This window comes from Ursus maritimus, unplaced genomic scaffold (assembly GCF_017311325.1).
Source record: "Ursus maritimus isolate PB19 unplaced genomic scaffold, ASM1731132v1 scaffold_8, whole genome shotgun sequence".
NCBI lineage: Eukaryota > Metazoa > Chordata > Mammalia > Carnivora > Ursidae > Ursus > Ursus maritimus.
The window spans coordinates 29733754-29754524 of NW_024426996.1; the positions used below are offsets into that span (position 1 = coordinate 29733754).

At 36.9% G+C, this 20771-nt stretch overlaps 1 protein-coding gene across 5 annotated transcripts in view; it reads right to left on the bottom strand.

Annotated features, from left to right (window-relative positions):
- The window catches only part of STAP1 (signal transducing adaptor family member 1), a 44628-nt gene extending 28757 nt beyond the window's left edge, over positions 1–15871 (bottom strand). For 3 of the 5 annotated variants that reach the window (XM_008708698.2, XM_008708699.2, XM_008708697.2), the window contains exons 1-3: positions 15670–15871; positions 6200–6271; positions 952–1065 (exon numbers count right to left, since the gene is read on the bottom strand). In XM_008708698.2, the coding sequence (XP_008706920.1) occupies positions 952–1065; positions 6200–6271; positions 15670–15789 (306 nt within the window). In that variant the 5' untranslated portion in view covers positions 15790–15871. The remainder of the gene's footprint in view (positions 1–951; positions 1066–6199; positions 6272–15669) is intronic. The other 2 variants (XM_040625028.1, XM_008708700.2) reach the window with 1 other exon arrangement.
- Between the last annotated feature and the right edge of the window lie 4900 nt (positions 15872–20771).

A 20771-nucleotide genomic window follows, 5' to 3' on the forward strand; every position in this document is an offset into this window, starting at 1 on the left:
ATGGAGTGGTAGGCTACTACTGACCTCCTGATAATAGGTCAAAAGGAGGATCATCTGCTTCCGGGCCGCTTACTGCAGGTAACTGCATCACTTTAAGTGGAGACTATGGTACTGTGAAGTTCATGACCAGCGCTTGCAAGACCAACTCCAACATCTTAGTCAATGCCAAGGTGTTCTCTTTATGCTATTACTATAGTTGTTGGTTTATTTTAATTGGCTCACTTTGAATGTCCATTCAAGAACAACATTTTTTCTATGTAAGTGCTGGGTGTGCAGTGATGACTTTAACAAACAGACCTCTGCTCATGTGGGGTTTAGAGTTTTATGAGATTAATACCATAGTTCACAAACTGTATATCTAACACAAAGTTGTTTTTGGAGTTTTTCTAACTGTAACGATAATGTTCTTTATCATTTTTTTTTCCTTTTCTAATACAGAATCCAATCCAGGATCACATATCACATTTAGTTGTCATACTCCAGCTTCCATAAACAGGTGTCCAGTGTTCCTTTGGCTTTTCTTACAGTGGTATTTCGGAAGACTATAAGCCAATTGCCTTGCAAAATACATCTTGATTTGTGCAATGTGGGTTTGTCTAATTCAGTGGTTCCCAACATGGATCATATTGGACATGTCTCAGATTCATCTGGGAACTCGGTGAATGTCAATTCAAGAACAACTTTTTAAAAACACCAGATGTGATCTCTGGCTTTGTTGGAGGACAGAAGTATATGGTTTCAACATGCTTGTATACTAAACAAGGGAACATGCCTTTTCAAACCCCTATTTAGAAAACTGCAGTTTTTGGCAAAAGGGAAGAAATATTAACAAAGTATGAGACTTGGCATCTCCTCTTATAATTCCTCTTTATCTCAGCCACTGGGTTGTGAAGAGGCCAATGCTATTTATAACCACAACTTGTTTCCAACTAATTGCTTCTCCTTACTCACCTTCAGTTGCACTTCCTCTTTTGGCAAAACAAGGGTGAATTTTGCACAATTCTTTTCAGTTGAATTCTGGCCCGTAAGGCATGTGAGGTCTATAAGGTCTAACTTGTCAACATACTGCAAAGATAAAGGAAATCTCATTAAATTATTTCATGGGTAACATACATCAGGTCTGGCAGGCAGGAATATAAGTAATCTCTTCCTTTCGACTGATTTGTACCTTGCATGATACCCTGGTTTTCAACTGAGCATCACAACCCTTCCAAACCCAGAGGACGTTTGGAAAATGTATTATGTGGCGGTGTGCTGGACCTGACTCGTACAGGTTCGCAAAAGCTGGTTTTTTAATTTTTAGGAATTTTGCAAGCCAGTTGCTAAACACAGCCATTATTAAAAATTAAACAATATAAACATACAATTATTTTAAAAACAAAGGTAATTAAATTCAAAACTCATCTTCTAATTATATCACTAAATAGTATTCACTATGCTCTGGAGGTTATTTACATCTTCATCTCTGTTTGATGGAAATACCATCTAATGGTGCATTACCGTACATTTCTTCGCAAGTCAGTGAGGTCACTTTGATAGGTTGAAATCAGCTATCCTGGAAGTATTTACATCCTGGAAATTGGCAAATCTTACATATTAGGGCTTGATTTATTCTTCATTAATTGTCATAGGGGCCAGCAATTTTTTTTCTGCAAAGGCTAGATAGTAAATGCTTCTGGCTTTGTGGACCACAGAGAGTCTCTGTTGCAAATTCCTTTGTTGTTGTTGTTGTTGTTGTTGTTGTTGTTGTTGTTTTAATACAATACTTTAAAAATATAAAAAATTTTCTTAGCTCATAGACTGTACAAAATCAGGCCACCAGCTAGATTTGGCTCAAGGGCCACAGTTTGCTTGGCTCTGGTTGAGACATAAAGTGAAGGAGAAAAATGTTAATGATGCAGGTGAAACTTTAAAGTTTGTTGTGTCTGAAACTTTTTCATTGTTAACAGAACAAAAAATTGACAAAATATTCTTCTACAATTCAGAAACTATTGTTACTTAGCAAAGAACTTGTCCATGTCGCTGACAAAGAGGTGAAGTTCTGACATACATAATTATTTCTTTGCTTTTCACTTATTCATCAATGTAAACAAAAATATCAGTCAATGTGCATGTCAAATCTCATATTTAATGGTGATAAATTTATTAGGGAAACAGCAGATTGGAAAACAACTCCATTTGTCAAATCATAATTGAATTGCAATCACAGTTGGCTATGGATCTGAGTTCAGAAAAATCAATGAAAGTATTCTGCGAGTATCAATTGCCTATAGGGAAATTACAATAAAGAATATTGTTTTATTTTTTAACTGTGTGTTACACATTCTTTATATCAGTAATATTTATAATAGACTTATATAGATATACTCATACACACCATTTTTTCCAGAATGCTATTCGACATTTATCATATGCCACTAATTATGGGGATCCTATTAAGAAATTCCTATCTTATCCCAATACAATAAAAATATTTCTTCTGAACAATTGGTATATATGGACTGGTCTGTATGCAACTGTCCAGACTTGCTTTCTAGTATTAGATCAGAACCACCTCCAGTAAGCGCAGTAGAGTTTTTATGGCATAATTTTTTTCTGAATTAGCCTCATTCTTGACTTCTTTTTATTTTCCTGTTTTGCCCAGTATAATTTATTTTGCTATGTTCTTGTAGGTCTCCTTATTTTATTTTTCTGTATAAAGTAAGGCATAAAAATAAGCAAGTAAATTTTTTTCCAGACTTATTCCTATGTTGATGAAGTTAAGGGTACTTTGGTTGGCCTATTTATTTTCAATGAACAAAGAGCAATTTAAAATAGAAGGAAAGGTATAAGGGAAGCAGGACAGAATTTCAAATTACACAAGATCTTTTTCTTTTTTTTTTTCAATAAATTGAGAATTTATTCATCATCTCTATAACAAAATGGTTAACAAAAATATTGCAATTTCATATAATTTTTCTACACTGAGAATCACAATGTTATACTTTTTTGCTTCAATTACCAAATATAATTTAGAAAATTCAATGGGAGATGGAAAATCTATTTCATTTGCACATATCAATACTCTTTATACTCTTTTGTTGTTGTTATTGTTGTTGTTGTTGTTACAAGATCTTTTTCTGATGGATTGTCTAGATCAAAGCTAAGTGAATTTTGCTGAGACAAAGGAGGAAGCAACAGAGGAAGAAGTGGCCAAATTAGATAGAGTGCGATAAACTGATCTACTGATTGGAAGAAAGGAAGTTATATCTTTTTTTTTTTTAATTGTAGTGTTGAAAAGAGCCTTAAAGGTCATCCGTCTAATCTCGTGCCATTTGATGCTTGAATCTCCTTTAGGGTATCCCTCCATGTAAATATCCTGTCTATGTTGGAATATCTCAAACAACAGGAAACTCCTGCCTCCTCTACCCCTCTGCCTGCTAGCAAGCTTTTCCTCATATTAAGCCATAGTTTTTCCTCCAGAGAATTTCCATCCATTGGTACCAGTCCCCTTTCTCTGCAGTAATATGAAGCAAATTCATGGGCTCTTTCGCATGACCTTCTGACAGCCTTTCAAATAAAGGCAGCTTTAAATTCTTCCCTACTATCCCCCAAATATCTACAGTTCTCACCTGTTCTATCTCTGTGCTTTCTCCTGAGACTATCACCCAACACATTTCCTAAAGCCTGCACACTCTTAACAAAATTGGTAGAGGGACAGTTCTGCAGTATTTCATTGTAACAGTCTCTTGGTGGCATAATGGTTAATAATGCTGGCTCAGGAGCAAGATCTGGATTATACCCCTTTCATTCCCTGTCTGATCTTGCATAATTGCTGAATCCTGAAACTTGACTATTCTCATTTATAAGTGGTGATTAAAATAGTACCCACTCTGTGGAGTTGGTATGAGAATTAGATGAGATATTGTATATAGAATGCTTGAATGCGGGTGCCTAGGTGGCTCAGTTGGTTAAGCATCTGCCTTAGGCTCAGGTCATGATCCCAGGGTCCTGGGATCGAGCCCCATGTCGGGCTCCTTGCTCAGCTGGGAGTTGGCTTTTCTGCCCCTCCCCTGGCTTGTGCTCTCCTGCTCTCACTCTCTCTTTCAAATAAATACAATTTTAATAAATAAAGTAAAATGCTTGACTGCTTACTATATGACAGCTACTCTCTTAAATCCTTACATTCACTACCTCATTTAATCCTTTTGGTAAACTCATGACATGGGATACTGTTTTCATCCTAATTTTAGAGATGTGAAAATAAGCATGTTGGACACAATCTTTTATTTGGTCCTCTAGCTTTGCCTTTATCCCTCCACCACACAGTGCTATGCACCAGGAGAGGGACTGATGTGGACAACATCTGACTTCCCGTTGGGTGGGACCCTGGGTAACACTGACAGGAGATCAGAAGACTGAGGATAGTGAGCTATTTACTAGCCTATGCAATTGCTTCCTCAGTCAAAGACCATACTCCTCTCAACACCCTCGTCTTCACACACCTCTTCACTGTTCTCCCACTTTGTTGTTCCGTATCCTGGGCATGATAGTAGGGTGCTATTACTAGCCTCAGAGTTCTGTTCTACCCTTCATGGTTTTCCTACATCCTGTCCACAGCTTTGAATATAGCATGCCCATTAAACTTTCTGCAAAAATGCCCAATTTGAGGGGTGCCTTGCTGTCTCAGTAGAGCATGAACTCTTCATCTCGGGGGTTCATCTCTACACCCACGTTGGGTGTAGAGATTATTTAAAAATAAAATCTTAAAAAAAAAATGCCCAATTTGAGACGTCATCTGTTTTCTACCACTTCCCTGTCTGATAGACTGAGACACAAAGAGGTTAGGTAACTGGCCTGAGAACCCACAGTTAACAATGGCAGGGCCAGCATAAACACCCAGGCAGTCAGCCTGAAGAGCAGGCTGCAGTCACTAAGCAGTACCACGTCCTGCCAGGGAGTAAGTGAGCAGTAGCTGTTCGCTCTCCCGCTTACGTGTACTATGCAAGGTGCAGGCCAGGGGCTTTCACAGTTTTACTGATATCAGTAGGAAGTTTGAAGGCACAACGGAAGAATTAGTTTTGTCAAAATTTATTATGGTATTTGGAAACCTTTTTATAAATCTTGTCTATCCAGAACTCCGGAGAAAGGTGATCATTTTAAGTTTGTTTTTTGTTTATTTTTTAAAACGACTGCTGGTGAGTTTACCACTAACGGCACCGAAATGTCTGCAGGTGGAATACGTCACAAAGGCTCCTTTTCTGTTTCTTTCATTAGATCCGGACATGTAATAATGATGTTCGAAGAACTATGGGCTACTACATCCATGGTCCAAGGTGTTTATATGTAAACAAGAGACTAGATCACAAAATCGCCTATGGGCATAGCTTTCCAAGGTAGGCAAGCATTTGGCACAAAAATACTACATTTTATTTGTGGAAAAAATGAAATATACAATTTTCAATTTTTGTGGGAAAGTTGAAATATGAATCAATTATTTGAAATTACTACTAATAAATAAATCTCAGAATCTCTTTATTGTTATTCTCATGCTTAAGCTCTTAGAAGTCCTCTTTAGTGGATTATGTTTTTGTCTCCCTAGGAAAATTAAATTGTAACATATTTTATGTTTTAAGGCTTTGGGGGTCATCTAGTTCCTTTCAGATCATAACTGCATGCTACGGCAAGATAAAAAGCTGGGGCAATTAAAGCTATCCTTTGGCATTAAACAAGTTGTATCCAGATATCTGGCTAAAATTTTCACATTTCAAGGCACCCTGGTGGCTCAGTAGGTAAAGCGTCTGCCTTCGGCTCAGGTCACGATCCCAGGGTCCTGGGATGGAGCTCAACAGGGAGTCCGCTTCTCCCTCTCCCTCTACGCCTCCCCACTGCTTGTGCTTGCTCTCTCTCGCTCGCTCTCAAATAAATAAATAAAATCTTAAAAAAAAATAAAAATTTCATGTTTCAACTAAGTTTCTACTATTGGGATCAGAAAGAAAAAAATGCAAAGTTAAAGAAATGAGTGTAACTTCTGAGGTGCCCTGGAAATTTTACCATGGGTCTTATACCTGATAGCCCCCACAGATACAATAAATGTTCTTATACGAATTGGTTTTACTAGAATGTCTTTAGTCTCAGAAGACAGAAAACCCCAAATGAATAAAACTATATGACAATTCTATATTAAAATTGAATCAGCTGAATATGTTTAACTACTTACTGATGGACTTTTTTTGTCAGAATAAAAGAAAAGTGTAGTTCCTCTCAACTCTGTCCAATAATGTTTATACTCCTGTGGGAAAGAAATTATAAGCATTATTTCATTGGTATATATTCAACTATTTTCCTATTAATATTTCTCTTTGTAACTCTCTTAATTGCTGTTCGAGATAAGGTTCTTCTTTATCCTGAGATAAATCACCTAATTTTATGGCTTAATTTTACATTTAACTCTTGATAAAATTCTTCATAAATTTATTCTAGCATAAGGTGTGAGGTAAGGATGTAATTTGATTTGTGTTTAAATAGATCATTTTTCAAAACTTCCCCCATTGATTTAAGACACTTGACTTTTTATGTAGGTTTCAATGGAAGTTTGCACCTGTAAAAGGGGTCATTTAAGGGGGCAGGATGGGACAAGCATTAAATATCTACATTCCAGGACAGGTGAAAGGATTGAATGAATGGATAAATATAAACCCCTTATCAGAGTACATGGCTCCTAGTTTGGGTTCTAACAATAGTGTGTATTTATACAAATAAAGGCAATGTGAACTGTTCATAATCATAAAAATAATTTAACATCATCAAAGCTAAACTTTGAAGTCCAAATTTCATTCATGTGGTGAACATTTCATTATTGCTACATTCACATTATTATGGGTTCTATAGAATAACAACTTTTTAAGTATAAAAAATTTAAATAACCTAGTCTCATTTCACTCAAGTGAAAATTTATTTAAATAAGGGGAATTTATATTTTATATGAAGACTGGCTGTATTATGAAAGAATGGCAAGGGGGTTTTGAGAATAAAATCCTTCCACATCTAAAGATTTACCTTCATACCCAGCTCTTTTCAAAAGTATGTTTTTTAAAATTCTAGTTTCATAGATATGTTGATCATTCCTTCCTTAGGGTTTAATAAGCTCAATTTTTATAACATGTTGGATCATCTTGACTTATATTGAAGATTAATATAAGGGAATTCCATGAAATTTTTTTCTTTTGCTTATAAAATGTGAAGATACTTTTATATATTATGGTATTTTGTGTCTCTTTAATACTGACATATCGTTTATCCTTTTTTTGACCAGCAAGATGTTTGTCACCTCTTCAGAATTTATATACGTCTTTTCTCAAATAATGGGAACTCTACAACCCATCTTGTTTTGATTTGCCTTGGCTCCCCGGAAGCTCAAGATTAAATTCATTTTAAACTACAACCACCATCTTCCTCATGCTCTTAGTAGAACTAATGTCTCCCTTTTTCTTCATGCCTGATAAGGTGCTATTTTAGTTAGCTTTTACTGTGTAACAAGCTACCCTAAAACGTAGCGGACTAAAATAGCAAACGTCTTCTATTTGTGATCATTCTGTGGTTGGTGGTGATTCTTTGAGTACACTTCACTGTGGCTGGTCTAGGGTGGCCTCACTCACTTGCCTGGCGTCTTAGCTGGGATTCAGAACTGAGAGTGATACAAGAAGAAATATATATATTTGGTCTTTGTCTCCCAGTTCCTGGCATAGAGATCCCAAAACTCGGAATTTTCTGAGTGACAGGAGTGATTTTGTTATTCATAATGAGCCCCTTTACATAATGCCTGAGTTTATACCAGTGAGGTGGCTTCAGATGGGACCCCTGGATAGCTTCAGGGTAGATCTGATGGCCAGAAGAACAACAGATTAATGGGTTGGAACTTTCAGCCCCACTCACCGACCTCTAGAAAAAAAGGGGGTAGACTGAGAGTTAAGTTTCAGAAAAACTCTTGAGCAATGGGATTTGATGAGATTCTTAACTGGTGAGCACATTCACATGCTGAGAGGGTAGTGCGGCCCAACTCAATAGAGACAGAAGCATGTGTGCTTGGGACCCTTGCAGACCTCACCCTAAGTACCTCTTCTTCTGCCTGTTCTTTTGTATCCCTTACCAGTAAATGTAAGTAAAGTGTCTTCCTGAGTGCTGTGGGCCATTCTAGTAAATTAGCACATCTTAGGGGGAGGTCATGGGAACTCTATTTTTTTTTCCCTTAAGATTCATTTATTTATTTTAGAGAAAGAGAGCAAGCTAGCAAGGGGAGGAGCTAAGGGGGAGGGAGAGAGAGAATCCCAAGAAGACTGCCCACTGAGCATGGAGCCCAATTTGGGGATCCATCTCGATCTCACAACCCTAAGATCATGACCTGAGCTGAAACAAAGAGTCGGACATTTAACCGACTGAGCCACCCAGGCGTCCCAGGAACTCTTGACTTATGGTGAGTTTGTCAGAAGTATAGGAGGTCTAGAACTTACAGTTGGTGACTGAAGTGGAGGGCAGCCTTGTGGAACTGAGCCCTTAATTAAGCTATGGGGTCTGCACTACATCTGGACAAGTAGTGTCAGAATTCAGCTGAATTGTTGAACACCCACTTGGTGTCCAGAGAATCAGAGAAGTGGTTGTTAGTGTTGGAAACTCCCCCACTGAGACAACTGGAGTCTCACTCCATAGGGTTTTATTTCCAGTCAGGTAACCTAGATTTGTTAACATGCTGGCATGTGAACAGGAACAAGAGAGGGCAAGGCCCAATGTGTAAGTACTTTCTAATCTGCTTTTGTCACATTTACCAAAGGATGACCCAGTCCACATTTCAAGGGGTAGAAAAATAAATGCAATCTCTTTATGGAAAAGCAGAAAAGTCACATTTCAAAGGGAAATACATACAGTGAGGCTTGAACAAATTGGTAGTATTACTGTAGCAATCTACCTCACGGGCAGAGCTGGAACGTGGCACAAGTTTCTTCGTCCGGGCCTTGTGGTCTTTCCACTCCATCCTGCCTCCTAATTGACAGCTGGCTATAATGTAATGTATGGAACCTGCTGATGCCTCCTGAGCCAAGAACAAATTAACACAGAAAAGACCAATTCAAAGGGGCCATAGGATTGAAGGATGAGCCAACAGATGGCACCCAAAGGAGCAATTATGAGACTGGAGATTCTTCCTCTTGTCTGAAATCCAGATGCCCAATATTTACCTGACATATCTCAGAGTCAAGCTGTTTAATAAGGCCAGAGAACAAATCTTGCCTTCAACCCCATCAGAAATCTTTTGTTTCCCTCTTTTCATATACAAACTGTTTGTTATTGGCATTGCGATAGCACTTTGCCTGGTTTCTTTGCTGCCTTCTTATGCCCTCCTATCTACCCTGCACAGCGCAATAGAGTGAATTATCTCCTCCGCAGACAGTAGGACTGGAGATCTAATAGGTGAGGTTGGAGACAATATGCTCAACTTAGCCCCTTTCTGTTCTCTCTCTGCTCAACCTACTGGGAGCAAGTGGGCAGTTTGCTCTGGTCCTGCCATGTTAGCAAAGGGCCTCCAAGAGAGGCAGGCTCTTAAACTGAGTCAGTGAGTGACTCAAGGTAGCTTAAGCCTACCTAAATCTGGGGTAAAGTGTTAGCATTGTTTTGGCCATAAATCTAAACCACATATTGATAGATTTTATTGATGATAAAAGTACCTAACTGATCTTTGTGGGATTCTTCTAACTTAATTTTTAGCTGGTTTCATACTCAGGAGACAAAAAAAAAAAATCCCCACAAATGGATATAAAAATATACAGAGCAGGGGAAGTGGGAGTAACTGCTAATGGGGTTTCTTTTTAGCATGATGAAAATGTTCTAGAACCAGATCATGGTGACGTTGCACAACTTTGTGAATGTATTAAAAGTGCTGAACTATAACGGTGACGATGATGGTGTAGATGATGACGACTGTGTCTCCCATACGAGAGTGCACTATTAAGGGACCAAGAATAGAGGTAGACGCCAGCCCCCTACTCTTGCTTTTTAGAGTTGTTTAAGGATTAAATGGAATAATACTGTATATAAAGCACACAGGACCTGGGATACAGCAAGTGTTCCGTAAATGTTAGCCACTTAAAAAAAAAAAAAAAAAAGCATTGCTGCATCACCCACATTATTAACAGGTACTTTGCGTTTTTCATTATCCATATGATATTTTTTGCACATGGTTATGTATGTGTGTGTATGACAGTGGTGGCCTCTAAACATGTCCAAAATAGGCCTTTTTCGATGGGCTTATGTATAAGAAGGGGAGAATATTTTGTGAACCAGAATAATGAAACCCATTGCCATTCACAAATACTATGAAAGGGTGTTTTCATATTGTCTTAAATAGAGAAATAGAAAACTACATTAAGATATCTGGCTTGAGAAGTTGCTTATATATACTGTCTCTATGATCAGGCAGATGTTCTGTAAAAACCATGAGAGCCTAGAAAATATTTGAATTTTCTCAGGTTTAACTTTTGATTAATAATAGATTAATTCAAATTTGAGGAGGGAAGGTTTTTTTTAAATCATATTTCTTTTTAAGGCTTTCACATTCCGCTCTAGTGGTAAGCCTCTGCAATGCAAGGAGCGAGTCAAAGCTACACTGTATTTTGGAACTAGAACGGAGGTGAGGGAGAGTGGGAAGAGATCAGAATGCAGGCATTTTAGTTGGAGAACTTAATCACGGGTTGTGTAGTTTTACTGGAGTATGGCATCTAAGATCAAGTTCAAACTGGAGATTCTATGATTCTTGGCGGAAAAGAAAACAAGAGAAAACCCCGAAGTCAAAGTTTACACTTTGTTCATCTTCTTAATTAGCCTCATGAGTATTAACCTGCCATAGATAGAAAAACTAAAATCACTAATAGCCACAGTTTATTGAGTTTTTTTCTGTGTGTACAGACAGACATCTACCTGTGCTTCTAAGAAAAATTACAGAGGTGTTCAGTCATGAGAGAATGATATGAAATGAGTAGAATTAATCAGGGAAAAATAAGAACTTTACTGGTTGGGGCGCCTGGGTGGCTCAGCCGGTTAAACGTCCAACTCTTGGTTTTGGCTCAGATCGTCATCTCAGGGTCTTGGGATGGAGCCCTGTGTAGGACTCTGTGCTCAGCAGAGTCTGCTTGTCCCTCTCCCTCCCCCTGTTTCCCCCTCTCATTCCTCAGCTCTAAATAAAATCTTTTAAAAAAGAGTTTTACTGGTAAACAAACATACAGATTCATGGAAAGGATTAAAGAGGGTTTATTAAGTGGGGGAAGAAGGAAGAACAAAGGCACCGAGTTGATAGTAAAGGCAGCCTGGAGGAAAAGAAAGATTACAAATAGTAGTAGGTCCTGTGAACTCCAACCACAGCCACAAACCTAAGAACAGATCAAACTTGTATTCAGAATGTGAGATCACAGTCTCGATTCAGTTTCTGATAAGCTCTTATGAACATATCAGTACAATCTGAGTCATCTGTAAATATCAACCTCAATAATCAACACCTCGGTATATATTTATATCTGTAGAGATATGTAAATATTTTAAAAATAATTTTGAAGAACACATTTTTGAATGAAATATATTTAGCACACAGTTCTTTTATTTTTTAGCAATAATTTGTGTTGAATTTCTGAAGAAAAGGGACTGAAGTAGGATTTTGAATTTATCGCTAGCTTCATAATTATTAGCTGACCTTACATAGTGACCTTAAGGCCATTATCTCATTTTTATTCAATTACAAATGTTTTAGAAAGTCTACGGAGCTACTGTTGAGCCCAATATGATAAAGAATCTCCCCCAACCTTTGGAACCCCACAATCAAATGGAATTAGTTTAGTTCGAGAGGCAGCATGATGTCAAATGCTTTGCAATAAAATCCAAGCTAGCCTCCTTAATGGATGAGGGACCTGGAACATAACCTTTGTGTCACAACTCATTCACCTGTGAAGTGAATAAAATAATTCCTACCCAGAACAGTTACTGTGAGGATCAGAGCAACAGGACATTAAGAGACTAGCATGGTATCTATCATATGTCCATATCTCAAAAAATATACCCATTATTATATAGTCCATTTGATCATCACAGCAACCCATTCAGTTCCACAAGAGAGTAATTATCTTACAAAAGAGGAAACAGATTAAAAGATTTAAGAGACTTGCTCATCTTCCATAGTTGGACTGATATTTATATCTCCTGGCTCTTTAGTGTTCTTTTCTCATTGATGTAACTAGTAAAAATGGGTTGAATGCAAAATCCAGTTACGCTCCTTTCTATCCCGTGTTCCCCAATAAAAAGTTCTGATTCTTTTTCCTGTGAGCAAGTCAAGTACCTTTGCTCAAGGAAGGATGTTGTATAGTGGTCTCCAAAGTGGGGCACGTAAACTCCAGAGATGTGCAAGATAATCCCACGGGGGAAGAAACTTCTAGGATACTTAATTATCTTTTATTTATCATTCTTAATTCCTTTTCTGTGTATATGAAATAATTTTCTTGAAGTATTAGTACAGGAGTATGATAAATAATTTCTAAATAAATTTATATTCTTATATTAAAGATCTGTGCTCAAAAATGTTTTCTTGAAAGGAGTGTGTTATTTAAAATATTTGGAGGTTACCAGCATAGAGAACTATGTTTAAGGACACAATTGAGATAGCCCTAAAATTTTTCTCCATGAATTAGTGGCAGTTAGGGGACTAGTCAGAAAAATGTTATTTTGATACTATTATGATGACTATTATCTTATGTTCAGGCTAATAAGAAGACATACACATTAAAAAATTTAGCATATCACAGACTGAAGAAACTATGAGATATTGCCCAAGCTCTCTCTTATTTTCAAACAGGTCCAAAAAAATGAGAATTTCCCCCATTTCTATGAACTGTGCTTTCATTGGTGTCCTGCCGTGGCACTTAATACCTCTTATTATCAAGTAAATCTTCCTGATCAATCCAAAATTCTAGTGTTGTGGCTTAAGTAAATCTTCCCACATTATCTTTTCCATAAAGATTATATATTTTTAATGGGTTCTTGACCTGGAATCCATGGACTTTCTGGAATTGCATTTAAAATGGTGTATGTTGACACCTTTTCCTAGGGGCAACGTTCTTCAAATTCTTAAAAGTGCCCCTGTTACAAAACAGCTAAGAAAGACCTCTAACTGTATGATCTCCTTACAGACCAGATTATTCCTCGGTTATATTTTCTCTAGCTGAAATGTTTTGAATTCCTTCAGCAAAGACCCCCACTTAATGTTCTGCAGAGCATCCCAACTTCCTCTAGCCCGTTTTCTTTAAAGATAACCTTTTATTCCCCCTGACTCACCCTCACTTTCAAAGGTTCCCTGGCACTTTGCTGCTGCTTGCCTAGAAATGCCACTATTTTCCTTAGCTTTTTCTCCCAGCTTTTATTTTCTAGCACTCTAGCCCTGTGGCTTTCCTTTGAGCCATATTAACAGTTGACATTTGAACAACACGGTGGGGTGGGGGTGGGGGTGGTTAGGGGCACTGACCCTTTTGCACAGTTGAAAATTGTGTTTCACTTTTGAATCTGGAATAGAAAAATTTAACTACTAATAGCCCACTGTTGACCAGAGGCCTTGCCAGTAACATAAACAGTTGTTTAACACATACTTTATATGTTATATGTATTATATACTGTATCCTTATAATAAAGTAAGCTAGAGAAGAGAAAATGTTATTGAGAAAATCACCAGGGAGAAAAAATACATATACAGCACTGTACTGTATTTATCAAAAAAATCCAAACGTAAGTGGGCCCACACAGTTCACATCCATGTTGCTTAAGGGTCAACTGTACTTATGGACTTAAAACTGATTTTAATATGTGAATAAGAATATGATAAATAATAAATGGAGAGTGAATCTAATATTTAGGGTAAACCAGGTATTTTATATGTTATCTCTTTAATCCTTGAAACCACCCTGTAAGTCAATATTATTATCATCCTCTTGCTCTCTTCTCCTTGACATACAAGTAAAAGATACGTTGCCATGAATGCAAGTGGAAATACAAGCTAATTTCATCAGAAATATTTACACGTATAGTTTATTCTTTCCATTTCAAAGCATGCTTTCTAAGAAAAGGTAGAGTAGCAATCAGGTAAGGGAGTCATCACTCCTTACTATAAACTAAGTCTCTTGAAGGTAGGGTCTTTGTGTTATGTTTATATTCTCTAGAAGTCAGTATGATGCTTGGTGCATAGGAGACATACAATAAACGTTGCTTGAATGAATAAATTAATTGAGCACCTGTTGGTGGTGAGTTGTAGTTTTCCCATTTTGTAGTTTGAGAAAATTGAATCTCAAGGAGATAGAGTAACTTGTACAAGATCACAAGCTGTTCAAGTGACAAAACCATTAGGTAAAGACATTTTACTGACTTTAAAATCCTTGTTCTTTCTGTTAACCATACCAATGGAATGCCTTCTTTAATTATTTTTTTAAAACCTCAATATCAGAAACAGCTTTATAAATACTTTGATAGACATTTAACAAATAACCAAATTTAAATTACAAATGAGAAATTTTGTTTTCCCAATTCCAGTTTTTTGGCGAAGTGTAACAATGTGGCTAACGCATTGTAACAAGATAGAATTCACTTTAAAAGCATAAGGGAGGAAGGAAAAAATATTTTAATGTAGCTGCCAAATTTACTGATACAGGTTTAACACCCATAACAGAATGTAAACTACCATGTCTTTGCAAAAAAAACCCGAATGTGCTATTGCAGATATTTTCACATACACAATTTTTTTGTTAATAAATCTTCAGAAAATATCTTATTATCATTATTAAACATTTCTTATGACATTTCTTGAAACAATTTTTCTACTTTATTACTATTAAAATTTCATAAAATTTGACCTAACTTATTTCTTTTTTCATTAGTAACAGGCACTTTCATGTTTATTTCTCTCTTTAATTTCAAATTCTCCATAATTGGTATTTTAAAAACACTGATTTTAACTAATTATAAGTTTTCATTTTTACATTTTAAAAATATGAAATGCTTTTTGCATTTTCTTAGAGTGAATGTATTTATGTAGCTTAGTGTACATATTACCCACATTGTACCTACATATTAGCTTTTCAAGTCACTATGTTAGTGTTTTTAGAATATATAACTATGCATAATGCTACACAGTATCAATTTTATCATTTTCATAATTTTTTACAAAAGTTTACTATTAAAAATAATTTTCTCATTATTTGTATACTTCAAATAACTGAGAGTAGGAGCAAAGGGCTTAATTTCAGTCATAATATGTTATCTTAATGGTACACGTCATCGTGGAAGCACACTAGTAAATTGCAGAAAAAATATAGGAAACATTTTATCTTCTAAGCTGAAATCTTCTCTAATGTTTAAATAAATTCTTTGGAAATGTAGCTTATTAGATTTTTTTTACATTAGTAACAATGTTAGAATGTTATATATAATACAGTTATATATATATGTATGTATGTTTTTAAGCCATACGTTGCCTTAAATTATGCAAAATTGGCATCATATTTCTGAACTCACGGAAGAGGGTTTAATCGCAACAGAAACATCACATCAAATCACCATGAAATAACTTTTATATTCAGACAGAAACTGCTAGTTTAACATTATCATCAATGGACTTACCTGGTATTCTGACCTCTTGACTAACAAAAACCCTTCAAAGTACAAAGGTAGAGCAGTAATCTTTAACCTTTCTTGGAAGATCCTGCGAGGGGCTGGTTTCGGGGGCTTCTTAGCCATCATACCCTCTCGGTGTGTGGTTTGATTTCAACTATATCCAGTCTCAAACAAAATGAGATCTCCTTTGTGTGAGAGGAAAAAGCAACTGTTCAAAGAGGAAGTCCCAACTCGATATTTAACCACAAACAGTACACACACACACACACACACACACACACACACACTTTTTTTTCCTTTACTTTTTGTGAGGTGAGAAAGAACAGGCATAGACCAACTTTGAAAGGGCAATCTCTGGGTAAATTTAGAATTAGGATTACAGTAGCAAAATAAACAGAAGATTAACATCACCAGGGGATGAAAAGAACCAATGTGGTGATTATGGACTTTGGAGGAGTCATCAAGGTCACATTTGTTTTCTTCCACTTTTTTTTTATTTCTTGCTTTCCATTTTCATACCTCAAAGACATGACTTGAATTAACTCCACTTCATTAAAAATCATTTCACAGGATAATTTTATTAGTACTATTTGTGTTATAAATCTTTTAGGTCTGAGCCTTGCTTACATTTTTTAAAAAAATGGAGTTCCTTATCCCATGCCCACTTTGATGGTCCACTGAATACAAACCACAGTTATGGGAACATGGGGTTTTTTACTTTTTTGTCAATAAGAATTTTGAGTTTGTGGATTACCAGTAGATATTTGGCAAAATCTGTCTGGCAGAGAAAGCTACAATATTTCAAACTTTTATTTTGTTCTTTAATGCTTTCTGAGTTGTGGATCACTGATGCTATGATGCATAGATGGGGTCTCTACAGTTATCTGGTGAGATTTAGAGAGCTACACTGGGGCCAAAATGCATTCAGTAGTTGCATGTGGTAAAGGGGTAAAGGGTCTTTGAGAGACTGGATTTGGCCCAGCACTGTGCAAAGAATGATGGGAGAAGGGAGCAATGGAAGGAATTCTGGTATGTTTTGCAGGGATCCTGAGATGTTCCACCATTTCTTATTTCACCCTCTGTATTTCAGATTTACTCTAGATTTAGTATAGCCCAGGCCTGAGCATTCGCCCAAGTTAGACCAGCTGATTCTTAGAGATCAAAATAAGGCAGGAATCTCCAGTCTGTTCCTCCTTTCCTAGTGGAGACATCACATGGTTTTCCCCACCAGTGCAGGTTCCACTGGACATGCATTTATAGATATGCACAGCTAAATTGTCTACAAAGTGAGGTATAGCAATATAGACTGACTATCAGTAAACCAGAGGAGAGTGTTTAATGCATCACCAAAATGAAAATAGTTTGAAACAGAAATTGGGAGTTGAAGATTCAAAATTATATTAAGACCTGCTTCCCATTATTACTCAAAACTTCCGATGATAAAATATAAGTCCAGCATATTTTTTTTTCAGATAAAACCATGCTAGTTTTTAGTTTGAATAGGAAAATAAATTGAATGACAAAGGAAAACCTCCTGATTTGATAAATGACCTAGTCCACCTTCTTGGCAGCTCGTAGCTGGTATAACGCACACAACCACAGGGGGAGGGAAACATGGATGAGAACTGAGAATGGAAAGAAAAATGGGAGGGAGGCAAAATACTTAGAGCTAGCAGTAGTTGGAATATGAGAAAAGCAGTTACTGGCTTTATGGCCAGGGAGTTTCATGGGAGAAAAAAAATGTCTCTAGAAAAATGTAAACATAGGAATATTTCTGAGAAATAAGCATCTAGTTAATTATGTCTCTCTTACCTGTAAAAAAAAAAAAGCAAAATTAAAGAAAAACCAATTTATCAGCCTGTTTGTTTGGTTTGCTGATTTGCAAGTCACATTAATCATTAATAGACCAATGTTCAAATTATGTCTCCTGAAAAAAATGACTCCAAGATGGCAAAACTCCTGCTGCAACAGGATTAGCCAGTTAGACCTGTCCATAGTTTCCAACATCATAGTACAACTGCGTCGTTACAATGGAAATGCTCTTAGAGATATCTCAAATTTTAGGTGGTGAATAATGGATTTGTAGGTCAGGAATCATAGTAGAAAAAGTATTTGGGTGTAGAGAGAAAAGGCAACTTTGCTACTAACCAGCTCTGGCTCTGAGACCTTGAACAAACCATTTAACTTATCTGGGCTCACAGCTTCTTCCCTTCTTACCTCCAGAACTGCAACAGTTTTCTCAGTTATCTACTTTTCACACTTTTTCTTCTTTGATTCATTTAAAATGCAGTCTAATCAAGTCACTCCCTGCTTAAAACACTTTGATGGATTCTCACTGCTTCTGAGATTCATTCTTTCATTTTTGTCATTCTACACTAATATTGAGCACCAAACAATGTGCTCTAGTAACTTCTCTTACTCTCAATTGTCTCAATACTTCACGGTCTTTCCCATTTCCTCATACTTTTCCAATCACTGTATATCTTGTTTGGATGCTCTTCTTTCTTGTGAAAAATGACAACTTCCTACCCATCCTTCAAGGCTTCCATTGAAATTGTCTGTGACAATTTCCTGATTTCCTGAAGCCTTCCCATCTCCAAGGAGAAAGTTCATTGCTCTCATCCTGCATCCTCTCTCTCTCTCTCTCTCTCTTTTTAAGATTTTATTTATTTATTTGACAGAAAGACAGCGAGAGAGGGAACACAAGCAAGGGGTGTGTGAGGGGGAGAAGCAGGGAGCCCAATGCAGGGCTCAATCCCAGGACCCTGGGATCATGACCTGAGTTGAAGGCAGACACTATTAAAGGCTGAGCCACCCAGGCGCCCCTCTCATCCTGCATTCTATAGCACCTTGCAGATATTTTATTAAAATATTTTTTCTGTTGTATTTTAGTTATTGGTATACATTCTGTATCAACAGGAAACTGAGTTTTTCGAATACAGGGATTGTGTTGAAGTTGAAGTTATAAGAAGTAGATTGCAGTAACCATTTGTTAAATGAATAGCTTCCAGCTAGAAAATCTAATTCTAATTTGGGAGTTCTTAGCCTCTGCTGTGACAGAAGCTTCTTTGGTTGACATAGGGTTCTTTTGTTGCCATGTAGAACAATCATGTGATTATCAAATTACTACGCACTCACTAAGTTCAATTATTATAGCCATCATCAGTATCTGTGTCATAGGGGTTTGTTATACATTGGATACATGGCTAGTACAATTCAACAACTTTAAATGGAGTGTAAGATTAACTCATAGAAAACCCAAATCTCAGCACCCTTTAGAGTCATCCATGTTATAATGCAATTCAAATGAATGAATTCACATTTTTACAGCGGTTAAGGCTCTCTACAGTACTTGATCATCCACTTATCAGAATTGATTCAATCAATAAGTCTATATAGGAGCTTCCAACCCCTCTCCTGTACTTCCGATTTCTTTTTTTTTTTTTTTAAGATTTTATTTATTTATTCGACAGAGATAGAGACAGCCAGCGAGAGAGGGAACACAAGCAGGGGGAGTGGGAGAGGAAGAAGCAGGCTCATAGCGGAAGAGCCTGATGTGGGGCTCGATCCCATAACGCCGGGATCACGCCCTGAGCCGAAGGCAGACGCTTAACCGCTATGCCACCCAGGCGCCCCATGTACTTCTGATTTCTGACCTTTGTTTCACTTAATGTTTATTGATGCTTTATTGCCATTTTCATCACAATTCATTGCAGTAAATTTTGAAGATGTTTGAATTGAATATATTTATGTTTACAATCCATAACTGAAGAATACAGCTTTAATTTTAATGACTCTGTGGAATACTTTGTGCCATGGTGAGTCATTATTACTCAAAAAATATTATTACTAGGTCATTTGGGACCAAAAAAAAAAAAAAAAAAGGAGAGGAATCGTTGTAGAAGTGATATTAGTTAGCTCTGTCAGAGTGGTTTAATTTGCTAACACAATTTTTAGTACAAAGAGTTGCATCTAAGATATAAGAGTTTTTACAGTTATATGTTCTATTTTTGTAGTGTAGGGTGTAATTTATATTACTGAGAAATATTTCTTGGATGTCACATAGATACAGGACACATACCGGTTTCTAAATGATGTAAGTGATAGCATAATAGTAGCTTTAATAAAAACTCAAAATTCCAGATAGGATGATAGTTTGGAAGGCAGAGCAATAATGCATTTGGTTTTAACCCCATTAAGGTCAATGTATAGAAAGGTTAGGTCTATATTTTTCTTTCTTTTCACTTCATTTAAGATCCACTACTGCTGTTTTATGGGATAAGGTAGATTGGTGCTCAATATCCATTCCAGCCCCTTCCAGTGTGCCATTCTTTACTGCAGAGGCTGAAAAGCTAAAATATCTTCTGCAGACTTTTCTGCAGCTGGAGTTGGGATGCATTCCATAATAGCAAGGAAGAACGGAGTCGGAATTTATTCTTAGTTTGGACATTTTTCTTTTTTCTAGAGAGAGGTGTGGTTGGTAGACATCTCATTTTTCTGTGGCAATACTATCAGAAGTCCCAGTATCCGATCACTGGTTTCATGGTGGTGATAGTCAAAGCGTGGAACATCAGTTTTCTGATACCTTTCATGAGAAGTATGGTGTGTTTCTGGAGCCAGAAGCAATTAGGAAGCTTCCTGATCATGGAGACTTCTTATTTGTTGTGGCTCCCTAGACATGGCATTTTTAACTGCAGTGACTTCCTGATTATGCGGCGTCAGCACGGTTCTGGAGACCCCAGGATCAGCATCAGCTTCCCAGGTTTTCAATTTGCAGCAGCCGGCTTTTGGTGGTTCAGTTGCGTAGTGTGTCTTTGGGAATCATTCCTGACAGCTCCAAATACAGTATTTCTCCATCCCTCCCAACAATTCTCTAAACCAATAAATGCCTATTAGTAGATCCCCTTTTGGGCCTAAATTAGCTATTATGAATTCTATTCTATAGAATTGACCCCTGATCTATATAGTTCTGCACTATCTACGGGAAAAAGTGAAAAATTATGCTAACATTGAAGGTGCTCCATCATTCTGTTTTGCAAACATGAACACTCTACGATATCTGACAATTTTTCTCTGTGTCAACAGCATGTCATTTCTGCTTCATGTCT